Raw genomic sequence first — 26,895 nt, forward strand, 5'->3', positions numbered from 1 at the left:
GATCGAGACCATCCTGGCTAACATGGTGAAACCCCGTCTCTACTAAAAAAAATACAAAAAAAAAACTAGCCGGGCGTGGTGGCGGGCGCCTGTAGTCCCAGCTACTCGGAGGCTGAGGCAGGAGAATGGCCTGAACCTGGGAGGCGGAGCTTGCAGTGAGCCGAGATCGTGCCACTGCACTCCAGCCTGGGTGACACAGCGCGAGACTCCGTCTCAAAAAAAAAAAAAAAAAAAAAAAAAAAAAAAAAATTGTTTTTCCTGTTTTCATCTTAATAAAATCACTATGCTGTTATAGTCATCTAATAATTTATGTTCCAATGACAGCAGTTACTTAAAGGATTAAATGAATATAACGTATTGAAAGTATACACAATTTAATATATTCTCATAAAAATGGAAATCAAAGAAATGCAAAAATAAAAATTATTTTTAAAATGTTTTAGGTTATTTTTCTTTTAAAATATTTAAATTATCTATTAAAATTAAAAGATAAATTACAGTATTGAGTATCAACATTTTAAATTCAAATTATTTAAATAATGCTGAATATTTTTATTTTTTGAAAATTTAGTTAATTCTATGATTTTTGTAAAATAGAACAATTTACAATTCTGAAGTTCATTGTCCATTTAGTTGCTAATGTAAACAATGGATATCATACTTCATGCATGTTTCCTTTATACCTATATGCCTACCAATTCAAAAGTTATGTGGGCCAGGCGCAGTGGCTCATGTCTGTAATCCCAGCACTTTGGGAGGCCAAGGCGGGTGGATCATGAGATCAGGAGTTCGAGACCAGCCTGGCCAAGATGGTGAAACCTCATGTCTACTACAAATACAAAAATTAGCCGGGCACGGTGGCAGGCACCTGTAATCCCAGCTACTCAGGAGGCTGAGGCAGGAGATTCATTCGAACCCGGGGGGACGGAAGTTGCAGTGAGCCAAGATGGCACCACTGCATTCCAGCCTGGGTGACAGAGTAAGACTCCATCTCAAAAAAAAAAAAAAAAAAGTAATATGAATTGTTTAATATTGCTAATTTTTATTTTTTATTTTATTTTATTTTTTTTTATTTTTTTATTTTTTTTTTTTTGAGACGGAGTCTCGCTGTGTCTCCCAGGCTGGAGTGCAGTGGCGTGATCTCCTCACTGCAAGCTCCGCCTCCCGGGTTCACGCCATTCTCCCGCCTCAGCCTCCCAAGTAGCTGAGACTACAGGCGCCCGCCACCACGCCCGGCTAGTTGTTTTTTTTTTTTGTATTTTTAGTAGAGACGGGGTTTCACCATGTTAGCCAGGATAGTCTCGATCTCCTGACCTCGTGATCCACCCGCCTCGGCCTCCCAAAGTGCTGGGATTACAGGCTTGAGCCACCGCGCCCGGCCTAATATTGCTAATTTTTAAAGACTCCATAGACAAGTGTTGCAAATACACATTGGAATATGAAGAAGGACAAAAATCTAGACCCTTCGACTACTGAAAATGACACCCGTTTTAATGCAAGTATTTATTATACTCGTGCTGGGGAAGAATTTGACAAGTTAATGAATTTGTCTTTTCTCTTCCCCAACTGCTTCCTTTATTCCGAGCCTCCCTATGCTCAGAAGCAGAAGCACAATCTGCACACATTCAAAGCCTTTGGGTGCAGTTAAGGGTTTCCCTGGCCCCTAAACAGTGTGAATCGTGAGAGTAAATGTTTAGGGTATCAGGTTATGTCAGCACAGAGTTCCAGAGCCTCATGTGTTTGTAAATACACTTATTATTTTCTTGTGCATTCTGGCGAAACATAAGGCTTTCAAAGTGGCTGGTCAAGGGAAGGAGCCCTTCTTGCCTGGGTCTAAGGGCAATACTATTCATGTAGTTCATATTCATGTAGTCCTGACATGTCCAGTGGGGGCCCAACCCTAGGAATTCCCAGAGAAGAGGGCCCTTTGATGTGCCAGATAGAAATATGGTAGACGCCAGACCCTAACTAGCATCTACCATAGAGGTTTAATGTCAATCTGGCATAAAAGATCAAGTATTTATTGAACATATGAGAATTTTGCCTTATAAAGTATCTGAGAAAGTATGATTAAACAGTAAATAACTCACCTCAAATAACAACATGGTACTGAAGGAAGACCAAGTGAATGGTGTGATAACTGTGATATACATGGGTTGCCCAAAGCACTACTATTTGAAAATGTGATGAATATTCACTCAGATTCAGTTCTCTGACCTTCTCCTAATCACTGACTCCTAATCACCGACTTCTACTCTTCTTCAGTCCTCAATTCCCATGACAAAGACTACACCTGCACATCTTGCCATCACATGAACTCTCTGCTCTCCAGATAACTTTTAATATCCCACTCTAGCCACAACCTCCTACTCCTCCAACTTTCTTCCTGGCTGATTCACTTGCCCCATTATCACTCCTGTCTAGTGAAGGCCAAGCACCCATGGAGTGGTCCATCTCTCTGATTTCTATATACCAAGAGTACGGCCGGAGAAAATCACTCAGTCTCACAGATTGGAGCTACCGTGAATCACTGGTCACCAACATCAACTGGGGTTTCCATCATGCTAAGTGAAATAAACCACACACAAAAGGACAAATACTGTATGATTCCACTTGCCTGAGCACCTAGAGTAGTCAAATTCACTGACAAAAAGTATAGTAGAGGTTACAAGGGGCTGTGAGGAGGGGTAAATGGGGAATTAGTGTTCAATGGGTGCAGAGTTTCAGTTGGAGGATGAAAAAGTTCTGGAGATGGATGGTGGTGATGGTTGCACAACAATGTAAATGTACTCAATGCCACTGAAGTGTACACTTAAAAGTGGTTAAAATGGTAAATTTTATGTTATGTATATTTTAGCACAATAAAAAACATCAAGTCTTTCAAGGATCCTAGGCTCTGTGTCTGCTTAGCCTCTCCATACTTCAATATTATAGAGAAGTCCTTTGATTCTTCTAGAATTATTATTTGTTCATATGGAGTTGGTAGAAGGTGCAACTCTAGGATGAATGTTTGAGACGAAGAGGCTTCTGCAACAGTCAGGGGAGGAGGTGATAAGGACCTGAACTACAGTGATGAAGTAGAAGGGTCAGGTTCTTCTGGCTGGAAAGGCAGGATGATAGGCTTTGACTTTGGATATAGCTTGGACACAGCTTGATGCATGGCAGGTACTTAAATGTTTTCAAATGAGGAGGTGGGGGAAGACACAGTCAACACAGAGTTCCTTCCTTCCTTCCTTCCTTCCTTTCCTTCCTTCCTTCCCTTCCTTCCTTCCTTCCTTCCTTGTCTTTCTCTCTTTCTCTCTCTTTCTTTCTTTTTTCTTTCTTTCTTTCTTTCTCTTTCTTTTTCTTTCTTTCCTTCCTTCCTTCCTTTCTTCTTTCTTTTTTTCTTTCTTTCTCTCTCTCTTTCTTTCTTTTTTCTCTTTCTTTCTTTCCTTCCTTCCTTCCTTCCTTTCTTTTCTTTCTTTCTTTCTTTCTTTCTTTCTTTCTTTCTTTCTTTCTTTCTTTCTTTCTTTCTTTCTTTCTTTCTTTCATCTCTCTCTCTCTCTCTCTCTTTTTTTTTTCAGGGTCTTACTCTGTTTCCCAGGCTGGAATGCAGTGGCACAATCTTGGATCAGGCAGCCTCTAACTCCTGGGCTCAAGCGATCCTCCCACCTCAGCCTCCCCAGTAGCTGGAACTACAAGTGCCCACCACTATGCCTGGCTAATTTTCTTATTTTTTGTAGTGAGGGTCTCGTTATGTTGGCCAGGCTGGTCTTGAACTCCTGGGCTCAAGTGATTCCTCCACCTCAGCCTTCCAAAGTGTTGGGTTACAGGCATGAGACACTGCACCTGGCTGGCACAGAGGTTTCTAACCAGGCAGCATACACAATAGTAATAATAACATTCTGTAATACTATATATTCACAGCTGGATGTGGTGGCTCATACCTGTAATCCCAGCACCTTGGGAGGCCAAGGTGGGCAGACTGCTTGAGCTCAGGAGTTTGAGACCAGCCTGAGCAACATGACGAATAAACCCTGTCTCTATAAAAAAATACAAAAATTAGTGTGGCCTGGTGGTGCACACTTGTAGCCTCAGCTACTCAGCAGGCTGAGGTGGGAGGACGGCTTGAGCCCAGGAGGCAGAGGTTGCAGTGAACTGTGATCACACCATGGCACTCCAGCCTGAGTGACAGAGCCAGACCCTGTCTCAGTAAAATAAAATAAAATAAAATAAAATAAAATAAAATAAAATAAAATAAAATAAAACAAAGCAAAACTATGTATTCACTGAAGAAGGAAGTTCAGGTTTGTGGGTAGAATTGAATGCACTCCATTTTGGACATGCTGTTAATTTTAGGTGCAGGTCAGCCTTGTGGTGAGTTCCAGGAGGTAGTCAAAAGGCAGTTCTTGTGTGGGAAAGAGTTAAGGGCGGCAGTCAACACGACTGCTGAAGCTATGGGATTGTATGGGAGAATATGAGCGTCAAGAAGGAGTGGCTAGAACCTTGAGGAATTTGTCTTTAAGTGGGATGAAGAGAAAGCATAGGTTGAGAAGTGAATAATCTGTACAGGAGAAGGCACTCGATGCAGGACTGAGGGAAGAGGTTTGACAATGGTAGACTGGAGGCTAGGGTAGAGGAGGTGCTGAAGGAAGGGCTCCAGGCAGAAATAACAACATGCAGAATTAGTGAGCAGGAAAGCATTCCACCAAAGAAGCCATTCAGTAACCAGATATTGAATGAATTTGTTGTGGAAGAACTGAAAATTTCAGGGATAGGTCAGTTAACATTGTCACTGTGGAAGAAGAGAGGAAGGCCAGGAAAAGGCTGTTTCCTCTGGGGTTACTGTGACTATCAATATTTGGTGGCTTGGGTATTAAAAGAATCTAATAGCCTTTGATCTACTTTGCTTAAGCTCCAGCCAAAGATATCTGGTAACCTTGGAGTGTCTCAGGTTTCTAAACATAGCGGTCATCTATCCTCGGTTTAGAGTGGGTGTTCCAATTTTCTCTGTTGTGACATATCTTTGTGCTATGTCCACTACCAAGTGGTTTTCAGGTCTACTTAAATCATTACTGTTGTTTGTTTTCAGAGCTGTTTTTTTAATTTTTAAATTTATTATGTATTTTAAGTTCTGAGATACATGTGCAGAACGTGTAGGTTTGTTACATAGGTATACATGTGCCATGGTGGTTTGCTGCACCTATCAACCCATCAACTAGGTTTTAAGCCCTGCACACATTAGGTATTTGTCTTAATGCTCTCCCTTTCCTTTCCCACCTCCCTACGGCAGGCTCGGGTGTGTGATGTTCCCCTCCCTGTCTCCACGTGTTCTCATTGTTCAACTTCCACTTATGAGTGAGAACATGCAATGTTTTCTGTTCCTGTGTTAGCTTGCTGAGAATGTTGGCTTCCAGCTTCATCCATGTCTCTGCAAAGGACCTGATTCTTTTTTATGGGTGCATAGTATTCCATGGTGTGTATGTGCCACATTTTCTTTATCCAGTCTATCACTGATGGGCATTTGGGTTGGTTCCAAGTCTTTGCTATTATGAATAATGCTGCAGTAAATACATGTGTGCATGTCTCTTTACAGTAGAATGATTCATAATCCTTTGGGTATATACCCAGTAATGAGATTGCTGGGTCAAATGGCATTTCTGGTTCTAGGTCCTTAAGGAATAGCCACACTGTCTTCCACAACGGTTGAACTAATTTACACTCCCACCAACAGTGTAAAACCATTCCTATTTCTCCACAGCCTCGCCAGCATCTGTTGTTTCCTGACTTTTAATAATTGCCATTCTAACTGGCATGAGATGGCATCTCATTGTGGTTTTGATTTGCATTTCTCTAATGACCAGCGATGATGAGCTTTTTTCATATGTTTGTTGGCTGCATAAATGTCTTCTTTTGAGAAGTATCTGTTCATATCCTTTGCCCACTTTTTGATGGGATTGTTTTTTTCTTGTAAATTTATTTAAGTTCCTTGTAGATTCTGGATATTAGACCTTTGTCAGATGAAGAGATTTAAAAAATTTTCTCCCATTCTGTAGGTTGCCTGTTCACCCTGATAATGTCTTTTGCTGTGCAGAAGCTCTTTAGTCAGTACTCTACACAGAGAAACTTCTCTACTAGCGAACTATAGAAATGATCCCTGAAAGTATAGTCTTTTTTTTTTTTTTACATGAGAAATTGGATGAGGTCATGTTTCTGGGGAAAGGAGATAATGAACAGTGATGACACTGTCCATGGCTCAAGTATCATACTGCAAACATATGCCTGAAATGCATGGCAAGAAAACAGTTTAAGCTAAGTTTGAGTTCTGCTTTCCCCAAAGACCCTACACCTGGTTTCAAAGATTGACAATTTGGTCGATATCGAAAAGATACATAGAGCTTTTAAAATGACAAACAGCCTTTTAAAGAGTTTTAGAGGCTGGGGCACAGGGCCAGGGGAAGTGGCCCTATAATTCTAGCACTTTGGGAGGATGAGGCTGAAGGATTGTTTAAGCCCAGAAGTTCAAGACCAGCCTGGGCAACACAGTGAGATACTGTCTCTATAAAAAATAAAAAAACTAGCCAGGCCACTGCACTCCAGCCTGGGTGACAGAGCTAGAGCCTGTCTCAACAACAACAACAACAACAACAAAATTCACTAAAGAAGAAACCTTTCACCCATTGGACTAGCAAAGATCCAGAAAATTTGGTAACAGTTGGGGCAAGGGCATGGGAAAGCAGGTACGCTCTACAGTGCTGGTGGGAGAGTTAATTGCTACGACCTCTTTGGAAGGTAACTGGCAATATTTGTTAAATGCACTTATTCTCTGACCCACCAATTCTGGACAAGATAATTCAATGCAGCATAATCTGTAGTGGCGAAAGATGGCAACAACATGAAATGTACATCATTAGAAAGTGGTTAAATAATTGTGGTATATCTTCACAGTGGAACACTTTAGTCATTAATATTTGTTTATGCATAAGTAGCTCTGGAACTATATGCTAGACACTGATAACAATGGTGGCCTCTGGGAGGGGACTGGGCTGGTTGGACAGGGTGGAAGGGACTTTTCACTTACCTTTTGTACCTTATAAATGTATTACCTATCTCTACCCATCCCCCAACTAAAGCAAAAAAAAAAAAAGTTTTCCGGTGGTAGAGGGTGCACTAATAGTTTTTAACACACAGGAAACGAGATAAATCCAAAGCAGAGTCATTAGTCATTATGGGGATTATTTAGAGTAAGTCTGAATTGAAGGCCATCTGATCTTCCCCACCCACCTTTTCTCTCCACAAGGAAAAAGGACAGAAGGGTAGGCGCAAGAAAGCACAAAGAAGTTACGAAGCCAAGAAACACGTTGATAGACACTTTATTGTGGCTTGTTTGTAGTAAAACATTCAACCCCTCAACATGGATATCTGTTTTGGTGGTTTTTCTGTTGGAGACTACAGCGTGGTATTCAAAGGCTTTTAGCCTCATCTCTTATCAGTCTAGTCAGTGGTTACCTATAATCTGATAGTTCAATGAGTTAGAGGAAAATGTCAGGAAAATCTGGTCTTCTCCCAAATTAAGGGCTGCAAGATTTGTGACCCATTAGTATAAAGTGCTTATGTTCAGTGCAAAAAAGGCAGACTCAGAAGGGCAAGCAGATGCCAGAGAAGGACATTTCCTGGGAGATGGATACGTTCTATGACTCAAGGAAGGAAAAGCCAAACTTTAGCCCAAATGGATCTAGTAGTTTCCTTACGGTCTTTTTCCTCTCTAACAGGACCAAAACTTCTCATCTGACAGATGTCCATGAGTTGTTTATTTTACTACTAAAAATCTCGGTTCAGAGGGAAATCCACAGGGTTTCTAAGCACCAAAGACACTGACTTCAGCTTCCAGTTTCTGTTTGTCTTAGCATCATGGGTGGGACCAATAGGCTGAGCTCTGGCCAGTGAGAGGTTCAGAGCTGCAGAGCTTTCTTTAGGCCCCTCATTTGCAAATTGAAGTCACTGAGTATGACACACCTTTTCTCAAACATTGTCACATCTTGGGTGGGAAGACAAGCCAGTGCATATTAAAGAAGCACTTCACCTAGTTTTCCACCAACCAGATGTGACCTACTCATTATGCCCTCATTCTGACTCTGTCCAGAGGTCCAATTCCAAGCCAACCCTTGACTCCCTCTTCTAAGACAGAGAAAAGAAGCGCACTCCCTTCCCAATGACCCCACGTGTCTGCATATCCATCCCGTGGTCCTGAAGAGACTGAATGGAAGCAGGAGGGAAAGGGAAGCAGCTTCCTAACCAATTCAAGCAGCACGAACAGGATTGCAGCTCAAATAGGTAAAATCGAGTCATTCAGTCCTACGATCCTGGCCACCATTTCTCTCCCCAGACCCTCAAAGAGAAAGTCACGTTTTCTCACCCACCAACTTTGCAGGAGGGACATTGACAAGAGGCAGCTCTGTGCTTGTGAGCACCCGCTCTGCACCGCTCTCCTCACCTGCCTCCCCTGTATCCCTGTTTGGATGGTGGCCTTTCTTTCCCCTCTGGATGAATGTGATGGAGACCCTCTTGCCCATGTTAGCCTCACAGATCTGATCATTTATACATGTACCCACAGCTTTCAGATGCCTGCACCTGAAAACCCTTCTATTCAGACTACCTTCCAAAGACTCCAGGACTTCTTGTGCTTGGGAGAAGAGACACCTGGAAAACAGGTTTATTCCACAGGTGGCACTTGCCCCAAAGCCATCTCTGAATTTTGGAATGGGAAGGAAGGAAAAGAGGCAATCCTTTTGGTGTTGCTCTAATTCTCTGTAAAAGTCCTCTAGGTAAGAGGAGCTACTAAAGCACGTCCACAGGGAGGGGACTGTACAAACAGGACAACCCGGGTCAAGAACCAAAACGCAGGGAAGGTTTTCAGAGTGGCAAGTCTAAAGTAAAGTGCCTCTTTTCAATGGAGAAGAGTTTCATTTGTTCAGAAATGCTTGGGCGTAAACATCAGTGCACAGGAACATGCACGCGTGTGTGAACACACACTCACTCACTCTGAGGTAGAAAGAACTGGCCATCTCCAGACAAACACACATAGATTCCACAATTTTAGAGAAACATGGCACTTGCGTGAAAAGTCCTATACTTGCCCGGGAAGGCAAGTAGGGTTCAATCCAGCTCTTTCCAACCTAGGGCAGAGCCAGAGAAGTTCCATTCCACAGGAGGAAAGAGGTGGAGGGCATCGCCATCACTGCTGTTGCCCAGCTCTCAGGTTACGTGTTCCTGGCCCCGCTGCCCAAGGTCACTTCCTGGAGCCTGAGCCATGGGCACCCCGGGGGTGGCTTGTCAGAAGCCACTGGGCACAGATGTCTTGCACTACTGCGTCCCCGCTGCTCTTGGCGGCCTGCTGCACCTGCTGGACGAGGGCTGTGGCCCGTGAGTGTTCTTGCTTCACAGCAATCAAGTAGGCAGAACGCAGCTTGCAACATATCAGGTAGGCCCGAACCTGGCAGTCAGTTATAAAAGAGACAGCGGAAAGGCATCCATCACTGACAAATCAAGTACACAGAACTGCAGCAGAAAGCTCAGGCAGACAGACATCACATCTCACCTGCTACCTTCATAACGGGATTCGTGCATTTTATGGTATTATAACAACTCTTTCAATATTCTGGACATACGCTATAACACTGTGCTATTTTATAGTATAAAAAGTTATGACAAATAAGCTAAGAATTTAAAAAAGAAGGCAGGCCAGCAGGCAGTCTGGTCTCTGTCCACTCCCTCTAACACTCTCCTCCTCACTCTCCCAGGCTCTCCAGCAGCTTCTGGGCTACAGGATCAGCACTGCTCTCACCCAGAGTTGTGATTTTGTAGTTACTTGGGTGATTATTTGATTGATGCCTGTCTCCTTAACCAGACTTTAAGGGGCAAGAGTAGTGTCTGTTTTTTCTACTCCTGCAGTATTCCTGGTGCATAGCACGGGGCCTGGCATGTAGTAGGTGTTCAGTGAATATGCGTTACAGGGATGAATAAACCATCAGAATCCTAGAATGAACACATAGATCCTCCTCTATTTTTCTGTTTTCAGCCTGTTGAATCTAAAGTTTTTTTTATAATTACTGGAAATTTGAGGAGAAAGACACACACATGCAATTGGAAAAAGTCGAATTAAGTTCTAACCCCACTTAGATCTGCTTTGACTCTGCCTGTTTGGACCAAAGGCAGCTGTTTCAGGATGTGCGTATGTGTGTATGTATCTCCCAGAATTGCTATCTCATGAATCCCCAGTTTGGTGGAGACAAGAGTCCCTTCCTTCCTGGCCCTGGTCTCCCCAGCACCCCCTGGTTAAACAGTGTTCTAGGCTGGTGAGCAGAGAGGCCTTCACAAGCTGCCACAGAGCTTCTGCCAGCAGTTGCCTTTCTGTCGCAATAATCCCCGTTGGTTAGTGAAGGGGACTCGCCTTGCTTCCTGTATCAATGCTCCATCTGTTATTTGTTTTGGTCACTAAAGTCTTTCTTTCCTCTCTAAGCTGAATTACAGATAATCTCCTACAGCTAGATGATGTCTGGCATGTTCTGAGGTCACTGAAGTGATCCAGTCCTGTGCTGCTTGGGTATCCACTTGCTGCCCTAGGATGTTAGCTCTCCCCAGGCCTTGAGCTCCCCTTAGCATCTACGTATGCTAAGCTAAATACATCTCACAAGTTGGCAGGCAAAATTCCTACCAAGAGAAGAGGGGCATTTTGCCAGAGAGTCAGGAATGGAGTTGAATGAAGCTGTTTTTCTGGCAAGCCCCCATGGCCTCAGGTCATTTAACTGCGTTAGACAGCTGCTGAGAGAAAAATACCTGAAAAAGTAATAAGGACTATCTCTACTTTAGTGCATGTCTTTCCCAGGAATAGAGTCGCTGTCCTGCGGAGTGGGAGGCTCCGTGAAGGCTTGAGAAAGAACTGCAGTCTGGGAATCAGAGGATCTGGGCGTCTGTCCTGGCTGTTGGGTCCTCAATCTGACTCTAGAAAAGTAATTCTCTACATTTCAGGATGTCAGAATTTCATCCTTTCCAAGGAGTGCATCATGACGTTACAGAAATAAATGAAGAAATGTTTAGAAGTTGTTCTCCTTAACCCTGGAGACTGAAAAATGCCCAGTAAATTCAGTCCCGGGATCAGCAATACGGCCATGGGAAGCATGTAAGAAGCTCTTTGCCTGACGTCAATTTTCATCACAGGGGACTCAGCTGTCAGATATTTTTCCTGCCGCTGGCCAGGGCAGCTCAGACTGGCTTGGCTTTCTCATGCTCCTCCTGGCTTGGAGCCCTTCCTGCAGATGGCAGAAGGATCAATCCAGTGGTCAGCCACAAATGGGGGCATCTGGGAAGATTTTTATTCTTACTGGCACTCCTCCCAAAGGCAACGGGAAGCAAAGGTTCACCAATTTCCCAAACAGGGACGAGTTCTTTGGCCCCTGAGGAGAGGTTCATTCTGGAAACTGAGACACTGGTGGACATTGTTGGTCAAAGCGTGGGGTGGGGTTTTTTTCTTACTGTACCTTTTTCCCTCTAGGATAAAGAGATACCTGCCTACTCTGGGAACCTCATTCCATCAGTCCATCCAAAGATGGAGGTGAGGTGAAGGATTTCCTAGGAATCTCTGAGAGAAGACATCAGTTTAAAATGGAGATTCAAGAGCAGCCTAGGACACATTCGTCTTGGGGATAAAGACTTGGAAAGGCAAAGACTCATGCAGTCCATGTTCACCTACTCCCCATCTATTCCCGCCTTCCTACACCCCTAACCAAGCCTCGGTTCCATCTCTGATAATAAAGAAGCTGAGATACGGGTTGTATGGAGCTATTGTAGGGAGCAAGGGATAAAGGTGATAAGGCAAGCCTGAGACACTATTCATTAGCATCACCAGGTTTGGAGACAATTCAGCTCACCTTGTTGTCATCATTGTGTATTGCCTGGATCAGGCCCTCCAGCTCCTGTACAGAACAGAAACAGCAATGTGAGAGGGAGAAGAGTCCCATAGTCTGGGAGCCAGGGCCCAGCCCAGCCTCAGCCCAGCCATTCTGACTTCAGAATGAAAATGCCCGCCTGACTTTTTTTTCTCAAAGATATGGGGTCTCACTATGTTGCCCAGGCTGGAGTGTAGTGGCTTTTCACAGGCATGATCCCACTATTGATAGCACAGGAATTTTAATCTGCTTCATTTCCAGTCTGGGCCAGTTCACCCCTCCTTAGGCAACCTGGTGGTTCCCTGCTCCTGGGAGGTCACCAAATTGATCATGAACTTAGTGCAGGCACTAAGTTCTAACACTAAGTATGTATCGGCATAATAAACTATAGTACAGAACTCCTGGGCTCAAGTGATCCTCCCGCCTCAGCCTCTAGAACAGCTGGGATTACAGACATGTGCTGCCACACCTGGCTGACTCTTCTTTGTAAACTCAACTCCTGCTTTAAGAACAAGAAAGAAAATTTAACCATAACACTAAGCTTCAGAATTTGGGGAGAAGGACAGTTCCCAAGAGGCCTGTCCACGGCCTTCACAAATGGATGTGGTTCTGTTCACTCCAAAAAGCCACCATGGGAGGACAATTCCACAGGTAACAGGCTTCAAAGGTCATCTGCTGGCCGACCCTGACCTCCTCTACAGTTGTAGGAAGAAGCTCAACTCCATAGACACTTCCAGGTGCAAACAAATTTACACAGTGGGATGTTGAGGGCCACCCTGGGTATAGACATCATCTCCATAAATTTTCTTTACAGGGAAGGGTCAATTAGGGTGAGGTCATTATTGCAGAGGGGTTCAGAATGATAAAAGGATCTTGTAGAGTTTCAGGCACATTATGGGAAACAGAACAATAAAGACGGGGATGTGAAGACGCTGAAATTGATGGAGGAGCCAAGAGGTACGAGAGGGAGCGTGCCTGAGGTGGAATTCTCTTGAACGCTTCCAGGCAGTTGAGGAGGATGGTGTCCCCGTCACTTTTGGCTGCCACGCCTGACTCACTGACACACTTGAGCAGTTGCCGGATCTCACTGTATTTCTCCTTCTCCACCAACTGGCGGGCAGCTCTGCAGTAGGTCATGGCAGCATCTAGCTGGAAGTCCTAGAACAGAACACGAGATAATGGGCTTAGGAGCAGGAAACGTTAACAGTGGGGAGGGAGGCAGCATTTAAAAGCTCTCACTATGCTTGGTGTAGATAAGCCATATTGATTGTGGTCACAGTAGAAAACATAAATAGACCAAACGAAAAGCAAGCATCAATTCCTCTTTGGCGTCAGGTAGAACTTTAGGAAGCAACCCCAAAAAACTGCAGCCAAGTATCTAAAATGATACATTTAGCTTGCTGCGGTGGCACTCACTGAAAATATTCTTATAAAAATCCTAAGACGAGTTCATTTTCTCTCTAATAAGTCTGCTTTTTCTTGAGAAATGGGCATTGGGGGCTGGTATTTGCTACCCTGGACACCTGGTGCTCTGTTAAGAGGTAGTCGACTTAGTGTTCAGAAACAGACCCATTCACTGAACGACTCATTCGCTGAAAACTGCCAGATAAACACCGTAAATCTGGTCTAGGAGAACCCTTATGCCACAGGGCCTGGGCGGAGCTGCCCTTCTGCCTGCCTACCAGGGTATCTGTGTGTAGTGAGCTCTGTCCAACACTGAAAATAGATGGGAAGAAAAACACCTGACTAATCATATATGAAGCCATTGATTACTGACACACGCACAATGCATGAATACCCTGCCTGCCCTAAGCTGCCTGCTGTCAGCTACTGGGGTATCTGCATGGAGCTGTGTGGTGGTGGGCAGGTCTGTAGAGACTCTACCCCTCATGGTCTCAGTGCTCTGCTCCAGCCCCTGCTCCAGTGCCACAGCCGGACCTGTGTCCTTTTATCACAAGCAATAGAAAACGTATTCCTCCAGCCAGCTCCTATACAGACCGAGAAAGGGGAACAGCCCTTGTGGCCAGTGGAAAGCCCCTGGCCAGCCCTCCAGCCATGCTCCCTGTGAGAACGAGCAGTGTTTCTCAGGGAAACAGCTATGGGGAACTGTCTGAGACTTGGCTCCTGGTATTTATTTGGTAGCTTTTGATGAATTTGTCGTGGGTTACTTGGCTTCTGGCAAAGTGGCCTAGAGTCTTGAATTTGACCCAGTTCTATAATAGTCACCTCCTTGATTTCATCCCTAATGTGAGTGTAAATCTACTTTTCTTGGGATAAGAATTTCCTAAAGAATAATCTCTCCCGGAACTGTGGTCAGGTGCTGATTGTCCTCAGTATGATTTGAGTAATCCAAGTCATACCTGCAGAACACGGAATGCAATTCCAAAACCATCTTCTACATTTTTCCCTCCCAGCATGACCTGAAAAGGAAAGGGAATCATGCTTAAAAACATAACAATTACTAGAGTATCCTCTTGACCAAGAATGAAGGCCCCTATTTATTCAATTATTCAACAAATATTCGTTGAGACCCTGCTAAGTGCCAGGCACTAGGGATATAAGAATGATCAAAATGGACTTGATCACCAGTCTTCAGTGGCTCATATTCTAGTGGCGAGGCAGCCATCAAACAAACAGCTGAAATAACACTAGACAACTGCAATTATGATAAGTGTTCTAAAAGATGACAGTAGTCTGCCAGAGGTCTGAAACGCTGCATGTACCTTGCAGGCAACATCCATTTTCATGTGGTTATTTCCAAACAGGGTTGGCAGAGGCAAAGTGGTGATTTGAGAGGTCCCAGCACTTTCGCACCGATGCAAGAACCTGGTCACTTCCATCTGCAGCTGAAGTGTGTTCATGTGCCTGTGATGACAGAATACGCACAGTCCAGCCTCATGAGGGCCCAGAAGTGAGGTGACTGAGGCCAGGAGACTGAGAAGTCGAATAACATCGTGATGGAAAAGGGAAAAGAAATGATGCAGAGGGAAAAGAGACCCCAAATACCTTGTGAGCAGTTATGACAAGACCAAAAAATGGTGATCTCGTGTCCTGCACAGACTCGCAATATTACGGAGCACTGTGGAACCAGATAGGGTCCAGTCATTGAATCAACAAGTATTTATTGAGCACCTATGTGCCAGGTACAGTAACACTGGTCAAGAGAGATGAGCCCTGCCCTCAGAGTTTATAGGCTAGAAGAGAAATTAATAGTAAACAAACACATAAAATAGTTAGCAATTAAGCCTCTGAAAGCGATAAATGGTAGTGGTAGAGCGTTTACCTCAGATGTAATGTTCTACGTAGAGGGACTGGCAAGTATTAAAGCTGAGAGAAATTAAGGACTTGGTGTGTTGAGGAGCCCTGAGGAGGCCAGGGATTGATGCTTAGCAACAAGAGAGTAGCAGGAGATAAAGATGGTGACATCAGCAGGAGCCAGAACATACAGGATCCTTTTTGCCTACTGTAAGGAGTTTGGAGTGTAGTCTGATTGTAGCCTGTGATGCTAATCCTCCCTCCACTCCCACTCCGCCTACCAGCTCCTCTGTAGGCTTTCCAGGCTTGTACTAGACACTGTCATCCAGGGATGATTCCTTTTAGATTTTTTTTTCAGGATTTGGGGAATGGACAAGAGTAGCTTCATCACCAACAGAAACCTGCTCCCACCCTTCCTGCCCCACACCAATGGTCCCCTGAACCTCCAGCTACCTTGACACATCAGCTGCAGTCATCTTCTTTCTGAAGAACGTGGTTTTCTTCCTTCCAGAGCTGCGGGATGTTTCTTGGAGGTAGATCTTCAAGTGGTCCTTGGCCTTAAGTAGCCATGACAGCTTCTCTCCCAGTTCTGTATATGACTTTGCTTTGTGACTGAAGAACCGAATACAGGTCATGGCGGCCCGAACTTGGTCCTAGAAGAGGAAAATAGATGTTCAGGTCAAAGTAGATCAGGGGTTTGGGGGTGGGGTGTGGATTTCCACTAAGAGACCTCATTTCCAGCACCCACTCCCACCAGCAGCTGAGCTGCTATTTTGAACCCATCACCCAAAGGTCCAAGAGATCCCGAGGTGCACTGACTGGTGGAGCTCTTCGGTAGGACATTATTCCACCACCAAAGAGATGCTAAAAGAAGATATTTCTGATTCTCCACTCAAATCGGCTTTACTTGTACTTTGGCATTAAATAATTCAATTTCTCTGTCATTTAGTGCTGACAATCCTCAGGAAGATTGGGAGAAACATGTTCCTTCTCCCTTCACATATTTTCTCTAAAAACACTAACTTTTCCATCATTCCTTATGAATTCTACATTCATATCTCATGCTTATCTTGAAACTAACATTCATTTCTTTTTTTTTTAACCTGTCAATTTCTTGCTTTCTGAAGAATGCCATTATCGACAGGATTAAAGTCTACCTCCAAACTTAGGATGGAAATCCTAATATTATTTAACAATGCTGGAGAGCAACATGGATTTGCTCTAGGGTCAGCCAAATAGCAAGGCCAGGGACCAATGACAGTCTCATTCCCTCATAGTGCACTGCCTCCCCTGCAGGGTGGGGTATCAGCGACAGAGGTAGAAGGCAGGAAGGGGCTGCCATTACCTTCATAAACTGCTGCAGCTCGTACAGAATGTGGTAGTAGTTCTTCTTCTGTAAATGTTGGCAGGCAGCAATCAAGTACTTTCCCCAGCTCTCCAAGGTTGGATCAATGGATTCTAGCAAGTTCTCCAAAGTGTGTAGCTTCCCACTTTTATAGCTTGGCTGGAAAATGCCTTCTATAAAAACTTCTGGAGGACTCTCCTGGAGCAGGGCAGGGCGAGAAGTCAGAAGTCTTGAGTCTGGTTTTGGCACTGTCTGGGATCCACTCTGAATTTCCTTCTATTGATGAACCTTCAGCATCCTCCCAATGCATTGCTTCTTAATCTTTTATGTGTCACAGATACCTTTGAGAATCTCACTCTAGCGACTGCTTCACTTCTCTCCTTCCTTTTACAGAGAAGCCCCTTGACAGGGTTATCCACCCTCACTGTCTCCAATTCCCTCCTGTGATTTTTCTCTTGAACCCACTCTAATCTAGCTCTGCACCCATAACTTCCACTGAAACTGCCCCTTAGGTCACCAGTGACCACTAAACTCTAAATCTAACAGTTAATTCTTGATCCTCATTTTCTACCTGATCGATCAGCAGCTTTTGACAGAGATGGCTTCTTCCTCCTTGAAAAGCCTTTTTAAAAAATAAATTTTTATTTTAATTGAGAAAAACTCTCCTCACTTGGCCTCCACCACACTGTCCTCTCCAGATTTTCTGTCTACATCTCTGGCTGCTCCTTCTCAATTTTCTTAGCTGATCCCTCCCAGTCTCCCCAGGGCTTAGGAGGAGCCTATACTCTTTTCTATTTATACCCATTCTCCTGGTGATTTCATCCAGGCTCATTGCTTAATATACTGTTGATTTGCTGATGATGCCTAAATCCCATCTCCAGATTGTTCATTCCCCCTGAACTCCAGAACCATACATCCAACTTACATCCAATTGTCTACTCAACACGTCCACTTCGAGATCTAACTGAATGCATCTACAACTACATTCCTGCTTGTTCCTTGAAACCTGCTCTTTCCACAGTCTTCCCTTTCTCAGACTGTGTCTCCATTCTTCTAGTTGTTCAAGTCAAAAACCTTAGTCATGTTTTCCATCATACTCCTTCATCAAATCCATCAGCAAATCCTATTGGCTCCACCACCACCATTACAGCACACAGAATCCGGCCACTTCTCACCACCTCCCTCGGACCACACTGGATCCCGCCATCATTTGTCTGGATTATTGCAACATACTCCTCCCTGGTCTATCAGCTTCCATTCTTACCTCTTGTCAGTCTAACGCCCACAAATGAGCCCGAGTGACTCTGTTGAAACCTAAGCCAGATCACGTTATTCCTCTGCTCACAGTCTCCCAGCAGTTTCCCTTCTCATCGCTCACAATGTCCACAAGGTCCTGCATGATTTGGCCTGTGACCTTTCTGACCTTATCCGATAGTACCCTGTCCCAGTGGACTCTGCTCTAGCCATCCTGGCCTTTGCCCTCATCACACCCTCTGCCTGGACCGTGCCTTCCCCATAGATCTGCATGATTCACTCCTCGTGTTCTTTGGCACTTTACTCAGATGTCACCTTCCCTGGGTACCCAGTCTAAAATTATACAAGCCACCCCTTCCTCATCCCTGTTTTATTTTTCTTGTTCTTATTCATAATCTACACTATCTATTTTATTTCTCATGTTTACTATCTCTCTTTCTACTATGGCGGCAGATATTTTTGTCTTTTTTTTTTTTTTTTTTAAAAGACAGAATCTCACTCTGTAACCCAGGCTGGAGTGCAATGGCACGATCTCAGCTCACTGCAACCTCTGCCTCCTGGGTTCGAGCGATTCTCCTGCCTCAGAGAAAACTAGACCTAATCTAAAAGTTGTAGGCCACATTTGAAGAAGCAGGGGCATTAGCTCTGTAGGAGAGATGGAGCACCTCAGAAGGGCAGCACCTCAAGAACTTCCATGCCATCCATTCATCTATCCACATACTCATTCATAATTGGTACTAGGTCAGGTGCCTGAATATACGGATAAGTAAAATATAGCCCTTGTTGGTCCAGATGGAAAGACTCAATTGTAAACAAACAGTTGCAATCCAGTAGGATAAATGCAGTGCCAGGGCAATGGAGGCTAATGCTGCTTGAGTGTTCTGTGAATGCTCAACAGAGAGGGCCTGAAAGAATACTAAAAGGATAAATAGAATTTTTTTTTTTTTTGAGATGGAATCGTACTGTTACCCAGGCTGGAGTACAGTGGCGCGATCTTGGCTCACTGCAACCTCTGCCACCCTGGTTCAAACAATTCTCCTGCCTCAGCCTCCCGAGTAGCTGGGATTACAGGTGCCTGCCACTGCACCCAGCTACTTTTTGTAGTTTTTAGTAAAGACGGGGTTTCACCATCTTCGTCAGGCTGGGCTTACCTCCTGACCTAGTGATCCACCCGCCTCGGCCTCCCAATGGGCTGGGATTATAGGCATGAGCCACCACGCCTGGCAAATATGATTTTTTTTAAGAAAACAAGGAGGGGCAGGGCATTCTAGGTAGAGGAAACAGCATATAAAGACTCATGGAAATAAGACAGTGCGTGGTAAATCAGGAAAATTTGGTTAAAAGTAATTTGATGAGTCTGGAGTATAAGGTACAGATAGGATCTGTGGTGAAAATAAATTAGAGAAATAAAGAGGCCTGATCCTGGTGAGTTCTGTAGCATGCTAAGGAATCTGGAGTTCTTCCTGTGGCCATGGAGATCCTCTGAAGGCCTTTTAGGGAGGGAATAACATGAGTCTATTTATGTTTTAGAAAGCTCAGTCTGGGGACAGTGTGGGCAAAGGGAAAAAACACATAGGGAAAAGGCTGGGAAGAGAACGTCTGCCATGCTCCAGGCATTCAGGTGTAATTTTCACAATGTCTTTTCCTCCTCTCCCTACCTGCTTGAGAATAAAGGTAAGATATTTCAGTTCAAGGGTAACTATGATTACAGGAGATAAAAAGAAGGTTTCTTTCCTAGCTCTGGTAAATATAAAGCAAGGGCACTGCTGTCGTCAGCTTATACTAAGCTAATGAAGTAGGCAGCTTAGCTTTCTGGATTACAGCTGTCAGAGGGAACAGAAGTAGGTGATTTCCATTCTCAATTTGTGCCTGGGAGAAACAGCTTTACTGCTAAACTTGTTTGGAAATTGAGGAAAAGGAAAAAAGTTAGCAATTCCACTCCATATAACATGACTTCTACATTATTCTTGAGACCTGGTTAGTAGCTAAGAATAGTCAGTAGCTCAGCACTGGTGAAAACCCCCTCTCTTCACTGTCCTGTAGGGGTATAGTCACAATAATTTTGTGAACTGCTGATTTCACTTGGATCAATCTTAGAAAATATGTCTGTCTGTACATTTGCATTGGCTGCTGTTTTGAATTAGGGTGGCAGAATGAAACTAAAGTCTGCCTTGAGCTCATTAAATTTCCTATAAAATTTGGTACATCTCAGCCAATTTCTCCGAAAGTTATTATGGAACATTCAGATAAAAAAAGGAATGTAGCTGGGTGTGGTGCATGTGCCTGTAGTCCCAGCTACTCAGTAGGATGAGGTTGGAGGATTTCTTGAGCCTAGGAGGTCAAGGGAGCAGTGAGCTGTGATCATGCCACTGCATTCTAGCCTGGGCAACATAGCAAGTCCCCATCTGGAAAAAACAAAAACAAAAAAATGGGTCATGGTAAAATGAAGTCCCGATTGCTTATCAAGGGCTCCAAAGGCATAATATTCTTCAGTGGTGCCTTTGCTTCCAGTGGGAGGGGAGCAGAGGATGGGAGAGGAAAAAAAGTAGGGCATATTCTCCTTTCATCATCTATTTGGGGTTCAACTATAGGATTGGAGCCATGGTGCTTCCTGGCCCTTGTAGTAACAACTCTGAATGGACCAGCAGCTGGGTCAGAAGCTGGACACTATCCCAGGCCAGCTAGGGAGGCTTGTGGAAGCAGACTCTAAGCAATATGCCCAAGGTCATGCAAGACTCACACTGAACATCTCATTCCAGAGACCATGCTCTTAACCATGATCCGATTCTGCTGCATGTTTTGGGAGAAGGAATGAAACGTGCCTTTGCTGGTGAGGGCAGATTTGGGATTCAGGCTAAGACTTTTCACACTCCCTGAATAACAGTTGTGCAGAGTCCTCTGTTTTGACCTGGCTCTGCTAGAGATGGCCCCATAGCTCAACACAGGGTTAAGTGTCAGGGGGTTATTGTCCCCCTTAAGGCTGAGTGGTCCAAGCCAGAGAAGCAAGGCAGGCACTGCCTTTTTGAGCTGTGTCCGTATCCCACCTTGTTGAGAAGGTGCAGAAGAGCTTCCCGCAGGCAGCTGTGCCTCACGTAGAAGCTGATGATAGCCAGGTTGGTGCTATAGTTGTGCAGGTAGAAGAGGCATTCCTGGTAGTAGGTGTTGTTCATGATTTTCCCTTCAGGAATCACTGCCAGAGAAAGGCTCTGCGTCCGAAGGGTAGCTTCCAGTTCCCTCAGGGTGGCAAAGTAATCGTCATCTTGCTGACAGCACAGGAGAGCGAGAGAGAAAAATGAAACTCAAAAAGTTCTCGGCAGACACTGAAAATATTGCTTACAAAGAATGTTTAACAATGTGGAAAAATGTTCACAATGCAGTGTCAAAGGTAGAACAGGCAGGATACACAATTCTACATATTATGATATGGTACAACCCCGATTTCATTAAAACACATAACATAGAAAATTCACCAGAATCTTAACACTAATTAGTCTGTGTATGGGATTATATGTCACATGTCATTTTTATCTTTTTAAACATCGTTTCCTTTTTTTTTTTTTAAATGCCTCTATTACTTATCTAACCACATATAGTTACTTATCTAACTATATGTGATGGAAAAAAATTTTTTTAACTTGGTTGACGCTAAGCCAGGACTGACACTGTTAGCTGAATTTCTGCTGATTCTTTTTCCAGGTCATTGCTATTCCTGGGCCTCCCTTCCTGAGCCAGGCACTCTTCCTGCTTTGCTCTTACCAAGGATACGAGGGGCCTCACTGTGGACTCCAGGTACTCGACTACATCCTGCACCAGTCTTGAGCCATGATTCAGCTGATTGAGGTCAAACGGAGGCTTCAGACAGCGACTGAACTTCTCCCGTGCAGCAGTGAGGTTCCCGGCTTTGAGGCAGGCCATGCCCCAAGCATGCCACGCCCCGGTGGTATCAAGTCCAGTCTTTGTGGAGACCTGGGAGAAAAACTGCCCCTTTTAGTGAGGGCCTAAATGTCCCAAAGACCTATTCTATTCCCAAGTTGCCAACCACCTCATCCCCACTATCTGCCATTACTCCTTTGCTGGCAAACTAGTCATGCCCCCGATTCTTCCCCATGGGCAGGACAACTGAAAGATGGCAATATCTGTTTGCAAGGCTAAGCAAAAGCAACTTGCTACAGTGGGGTGGAAGTAAGCTTTGTCTTTGTCTCACCTCAACGCCCAGTTGGTAGTACTCAGCTTCCAAAAGCTGGTTCCTTAGCCTGGTTACCGCAGCTGGCTGCAAGATCTGACTCAAAGATGGCACGTGGCGATAGGCAGCAGCAACTAAAATATTCAGCACGTCTACCTTGCTGATGTAGCTACAAGGAGGAAAAGGGCAAGGCCATGAGGCTCCCTAGAATCTTACTTAGAGTAGCCGCTTAAAGGTTTCCTATGGCTGGGCGCGGTGGCTCAAGCCTGTAATCCCAGCACTTTGGGAGGCCGAGACGGGCGGATCACGAGGTCAGGAGATCGAGACCATCCTGGCTAACACGGTGAAACCCCGTCTCTACTAAAAAAAATACAAAAAACTAGCCGGGCGAAGTGGCGGGCGCCTGTGGTCCCAGCTACTCGGGAGGCTGAGGCAGGAGAATGGCATGAACCCGGGAGGCGGAGCTTGCAGTGAGCTGAGATCCGGCCACCGCACTCCAGCCTGGGGGACAGAGCCAGACTCAGTCTCAAAAAAAAAAAAAAAAAAAAGGTTTCCTATCCATTTTCTTTTTTTTGTTTGTTTTGAGACAGAGTCTTGCTCTGTCACCCAGGCTGGAGTGCAGTGGTCCAATCTTGGCTCACTGCAACCACTGCCTTCTGGGTTCAAAAGATTCTTCTGTCTCAGCCTCTCCAGTATCTGGGATTACAGGCACCTGCCACCTTGCCCAGCTAGTTTTTGTATTTTTTAAATAGGGACAGGGTTTCACCATGTTGGCCAGGCTGGTCTTGAACTCCTGACCTCAGGTGATTCACCCACCTCGGCCTCCCAAAGTGCTGAGATTACAGGCCTGCTCCATTTTCAATATGAAAGTGATCATGAGAATTAAGAGATGCATAGCATAGTTGCCATGAGTGAAAGCTCTGGAGTCAGACTGAATTCTGGCTCTATCACTTAGTAGCTCTATGACCCAGGGCAAGTTAGTTAACCTCTCTCTGCCTTAATTTACTCAACTGTAAAATGGATATACAGTCATAAGCCACATAATGACGTTTCAGTTAGCAATGAACTGCATATACAATGGTGGCCACATAGGATCATAATACCATATTTTTACTATACTTGCTCTATATTTAGATACACAAATACTATAGTGTTACAATTCCCTACAGTATTCAGAACAGTAATATGTTGTACAGGTTTGTAGTCTAGGAACAATAGGTCATAACCTAGGTGGGTAGAAGGCTATACCCTCTGGGTTTGTGCAAGTGTACTCTATGGTGTTTGCACAATGACGAAATCACCTGACAATGCATTTCTCAGAACATATTCCTGTCATTAAGCAATGCATGACTGTGATAGTGGAGTTTTAAGGATAAAATGAAATAACCCAAGTAAAAGGGCTTAGGATAATGTCTGGAACTTTTCTGGCACTTAATAAATGTTAGATATTAATGTTTGGTGTGGGGATGCTCAAGGGTATTTGAGGCAAGGCCTTTACACTGAACATTGGGTGCTTACAAGTGACCCATCTGCTTTTTGGTCCTTTTGAACCCTCTTTTGTGAGTGAGAGAGCATAGATTCAGTATCAATGGCCTGTACTCCTCGTCAGTGCACAGGCCACATCACTACCATTCCCTGGAGATGCTGCTGGGTGGAGGCATCCTGGTCCTTCACTCTTATTTTAGACTTGACATCTTCACTCTGGGCTAAGGACGGGCCCTTGTTATAGCCTAGTAGGGCTGCCTTCTGTGGTCTCACCTAATGCTTGTAAAAACCTTATAAGGACAGAAAGCCCAGAGGGCTGGATTATACTATCTGGTGCTACTGAGACAAGCCTACACTCAAGGTTCCTGAATATTGTCTCATAACTGCAGCAAAAACCTCTGTGGATCCTGAATTATCCATCAATTACCTAGAAAGGGATTCTGTACATCAGTGATTCTTAACAATGTAGAGATGGGGGAGAGGAAAGTATAGTGTATAAAAGCATTGGTACTCATAATATTTTTGCATATTTGGGAAATGAAAACATTTGAAGTAGGTGGTGAGTTTATTTTTATGTTTTTAGAGACTGGGTCTCACTACATTGCCCAGGCTAGTCTTGAACTCCTGGCCTCGGTATCCTCTTCCCTCAGCCTCTTGAGTAGCTGGAATTACAGACAAGAGCCACTGCACCCAGCTGAATTTTGTTTTTAAACCTATATTTATTTATTTGTTTGTCTATCAGAAGGGGGTATGAGTTAAAAACATTAGAAAAATACTCTGAAAACCAAGAGTTTGTAACTGATTTGCAAGGCAACACATGTGAGGAATGAATTCACTCCCATTAGCAAACTGGCGCAAAGGGAAAGATTCTTAGAGTGGGCGTGTCTGAATGCAGGGTCAGAGAAACGGCTGTTTAAACAGAAACCATTGCTGTAAACTGTCAAAGAAGCGCATGACATGTTGGGGTGAGTGAGAATCCGATTAAAGTGAGGACTTCCTTACTTTCTGCTGCCCTCTGCCTAAAAATGGATATTTCCTCTATCTATATTACATTTTAAAGGAAATACTGGACTTGATGTGAAGTTTGTTTTCCCCCAATCTAAGTATTTTTCTTTTTTCATTTACCTTACTGATATTTGAATATATTTTTATTTTTGCCTTAAGTCTTTTTTCATGTTTCCTTTGTTTTCCACCTTTTGGTATGTGGAAAGGTTTCCGTTTTTTTCCTCCTATCCTTTTCTCATAATTAGGTAGATTTTTGATTCTTTTCATGGTTATTTCAAAAATTTAACACATATCTGTTTCTTCATTTATCAACTTGAAAAATGATGTAGAATCTATTGCCTCTTGATATAAAGGAATCAGATTAGTTCCTTTTCACTTCCTTCTACTTTGTTTCACCTCCTCCTGCTTTTCTCCACCTTCTAGTTTTTGTTACTAAAAATAATACAAATTACTAACATTTTCGGGATACACAGTATATACCAGGCTTAGTTCTTCACCATCTACATGGATGATCTCATTTTACCTTGTAACAGCCCCATGAGATCAGTATTACCACCCCATTTTATAGAGGAGGAGACTGAGGCCTAGAGGGGTTAACAGAGCTAGGAAGTCATGTAGCTGGGATTTACCATGCTCTATGCTGGCTGCTGAGTTTGTAGATAAGTATTCCGAGCAAATGTCTGAGGGAGGCAATGATACTGCAAAGAAAATTATGCTCCCTTCTCCCAAATTTGGTTAGGACTGAGTGCTGGGAACACACAATATGAGTCACACATCTGAGTGGATAAGCAGGGAATTAGGAGTTTTCATTGTCAGGTTAATGGATGGAGTCAAAGCAGGTTGTACAGGAACCCGAGGGAGGTCTAATCATACCTTTTCCATACACACTTCTACTTTATGACCCAGGTTCCTACTTGTGACACAGGAATAGATCAATTCCCAGAGTGCTTTTAAAAATCTATCATCCAGAACTCACTGAAGTCACAGTTTGAATCTGGTCAGGATTGGAGTAGAGTTTTGTTCAAGGCTAATCACCAGATGTTCAAGGAAGACACATTTTCTTTAAAAGCCTGAAAGTCCCACAGAGACTAAAGGTGCTTCCCTACATTAACTTTAATGACAAATTAACCAATGAAAGTCTTTACTTTCTTTCTGACTGGGTGTAGGTAGAGTAAATTCTGCTTTGAGGATCTGCTCTGAAAAAGAAAAGGATGTCAGGTAGTATGGGGAAGAATACTTGTGATCTGGCAACACCATTTCGTCGACATTACAGAGATGAAAAATCTTTCAGCATGTCTTGTCAGAGGGGATGATGAGATAAAAAAAATCATAGTGAGGTCAGAAAAAGCAGCTGGCTAGAAACTGCTCCTACGTACAAGAATAGACTCATTGCCCTCTACCTGTCACAAAGAGCCAAGTCTTGGCTCTGGCCGGCTTTGACGAACATCATCTTGGCGCTGAACAGCAGCTGCTTCATGATGTCCGTGAGCAGCCCAGCATCCACCTCCGGGTTGGTGAGGCCCTTGGAGAGCCTGCAGCAGTGCTCAATCAGCTGGTGACCACAGGCAATGCTGTCCCGGTGCAGATTCAGGATGGCAATGCACAAGGAGGCACTGGGGGCCTGGCCGGGGTGGAAGAAGGGAGAACACACGGTGAGTCCAGGGGCCAGAGCATTCTCCAGAGGCAGCTGGGTGGCAGAAATTATCCTTCCCCTTTCAAAAGGCTGAAAGACCCTGGGAGAAGGAACCAAATTCCACAAGAAAGCAGAAGTGGAACTAAACAAATTTCATATGTTCTAAGTAGCAATGCCAAAGCTCTGGCTTTTAGGTTTTGTCATTTTACTGGGAAGAAGGGCACTGTGTCCACCTGTTACCTACTTCTTTATTTTGTTTTTTTGGAACAGGGTCTCACTCTGTTGTCCAGGCTGGAGTGCAGTGGTGCGATCTCAGCTCACTGCAACCTCTGCCTCCCAGGCTCAAGCAATCCTCCCACCTAAGCCTCCCAAGTAGTGGGGACCACAGCTGTGCGCCACCATGCCCGGCTAATTTTTGTATTTTTTTTTTTTTTTGTAGAGACAGGGATTTCACCATGTTACCCAGCCTGGTCAGCAACTCCTGAGCTCAAGCAATCCACACACCTCAGACTCTCAAAGTGCTGGGATTACAGGTGGGCACCACTGTGCCTGGCCTTGTTACCTAGTTCTTGACAATGTCTATAGGTCCCCTCCTTTTTCGGGTCCACTAGTGCAAGTCCTTATTGCTGACTTGGACAACAACGGTCAGCTCACTTGTCTGACCACCTAGAGGAGTTGCTGCTTTAAGCCATGGACACACTGCTGCCAAATGAATATTCCCACAGCACACTCGGAAACCTTTCATAGGTCCCTGATACCTATCAAGTAGACAGTCCTTACTGCAGAATGCAAGACCCTATATATAAGTAAT

The 26,895-nt window shown here is 44.2% G+C and overlaps 1 protein-coding gene across 1 annotated transcript in view; it reads right to left on the bottom strand.

Moving 5' to 3' along the window:
- Window positions 1-7,334: 7,334 nt before the first annotated feature.
- The window catches only part of ZFYVE26 (zinc finger FYVE-type containing 26), a 68,675-nt gene continuing 49,114 nt past the window's right edge, over window positions 7,335-26,895 (bottom strand). Inside the window, exons 32-42 of the mRNA XM_025392624.1 lie at window positions 25,852-26,072; window positions 21,983-22,130; window positions 21,535-21,744; window positions 20,823-21,041; window positions 16,525-16,722; window positions 15,633-15,832; window positions 14,648-14,789; window positions 14,285-14,344; window positions 12,900-13,082; window positions 11,907-11,951; window positions 7,335-9,472 (exon numbers count right to left, since the gene is read on the bottom strand). Coding sequence (XP_025248409.1) covers window positions 9,269-9,472; window positions 11,907-11,951; window positions 12,900-13,082; window positions 14,285-14,344; window positions 14,648-14,789; window positions 15,633-15,832; window positions 16,525-16,722; window positions 20,823-21,041; window positions 21,535-21,744; window positions 21,983-22,130; window positions 25,852-26,072 — 1,830 coding nt within the window. The 3' untranslated portion in view covers window positions 7,335-9,268. The remainder of the gene's footprint in view (window positions 9,473-11,906; window positions 11,952-12,899; window positions 13,083-14,284; window positions 14,345-14,647; window positions 14,790-15,632; window positions 15,833-16,524; window positions 16,723-20,822; window positions 21,042-21,534; window positions 21,745-21,982; window positions 22,131-25,851; window positions 26,073-26,895) is intronic.

Source organism: Theropithecus gelada, chromosome 7b, assembly GCF_003255815.1.
Source record: "Theropithecus gelada isolate Dixy chromosome 7b, Tgel_1.0, whole genome shotgun sequence".
Classification (NCBI taxonomy): Eukaryota; Metazoa; Chordata; class Mammalia; order Primates; family Cercopithecidae; genus Theropithecus; species Theropithecus gelada.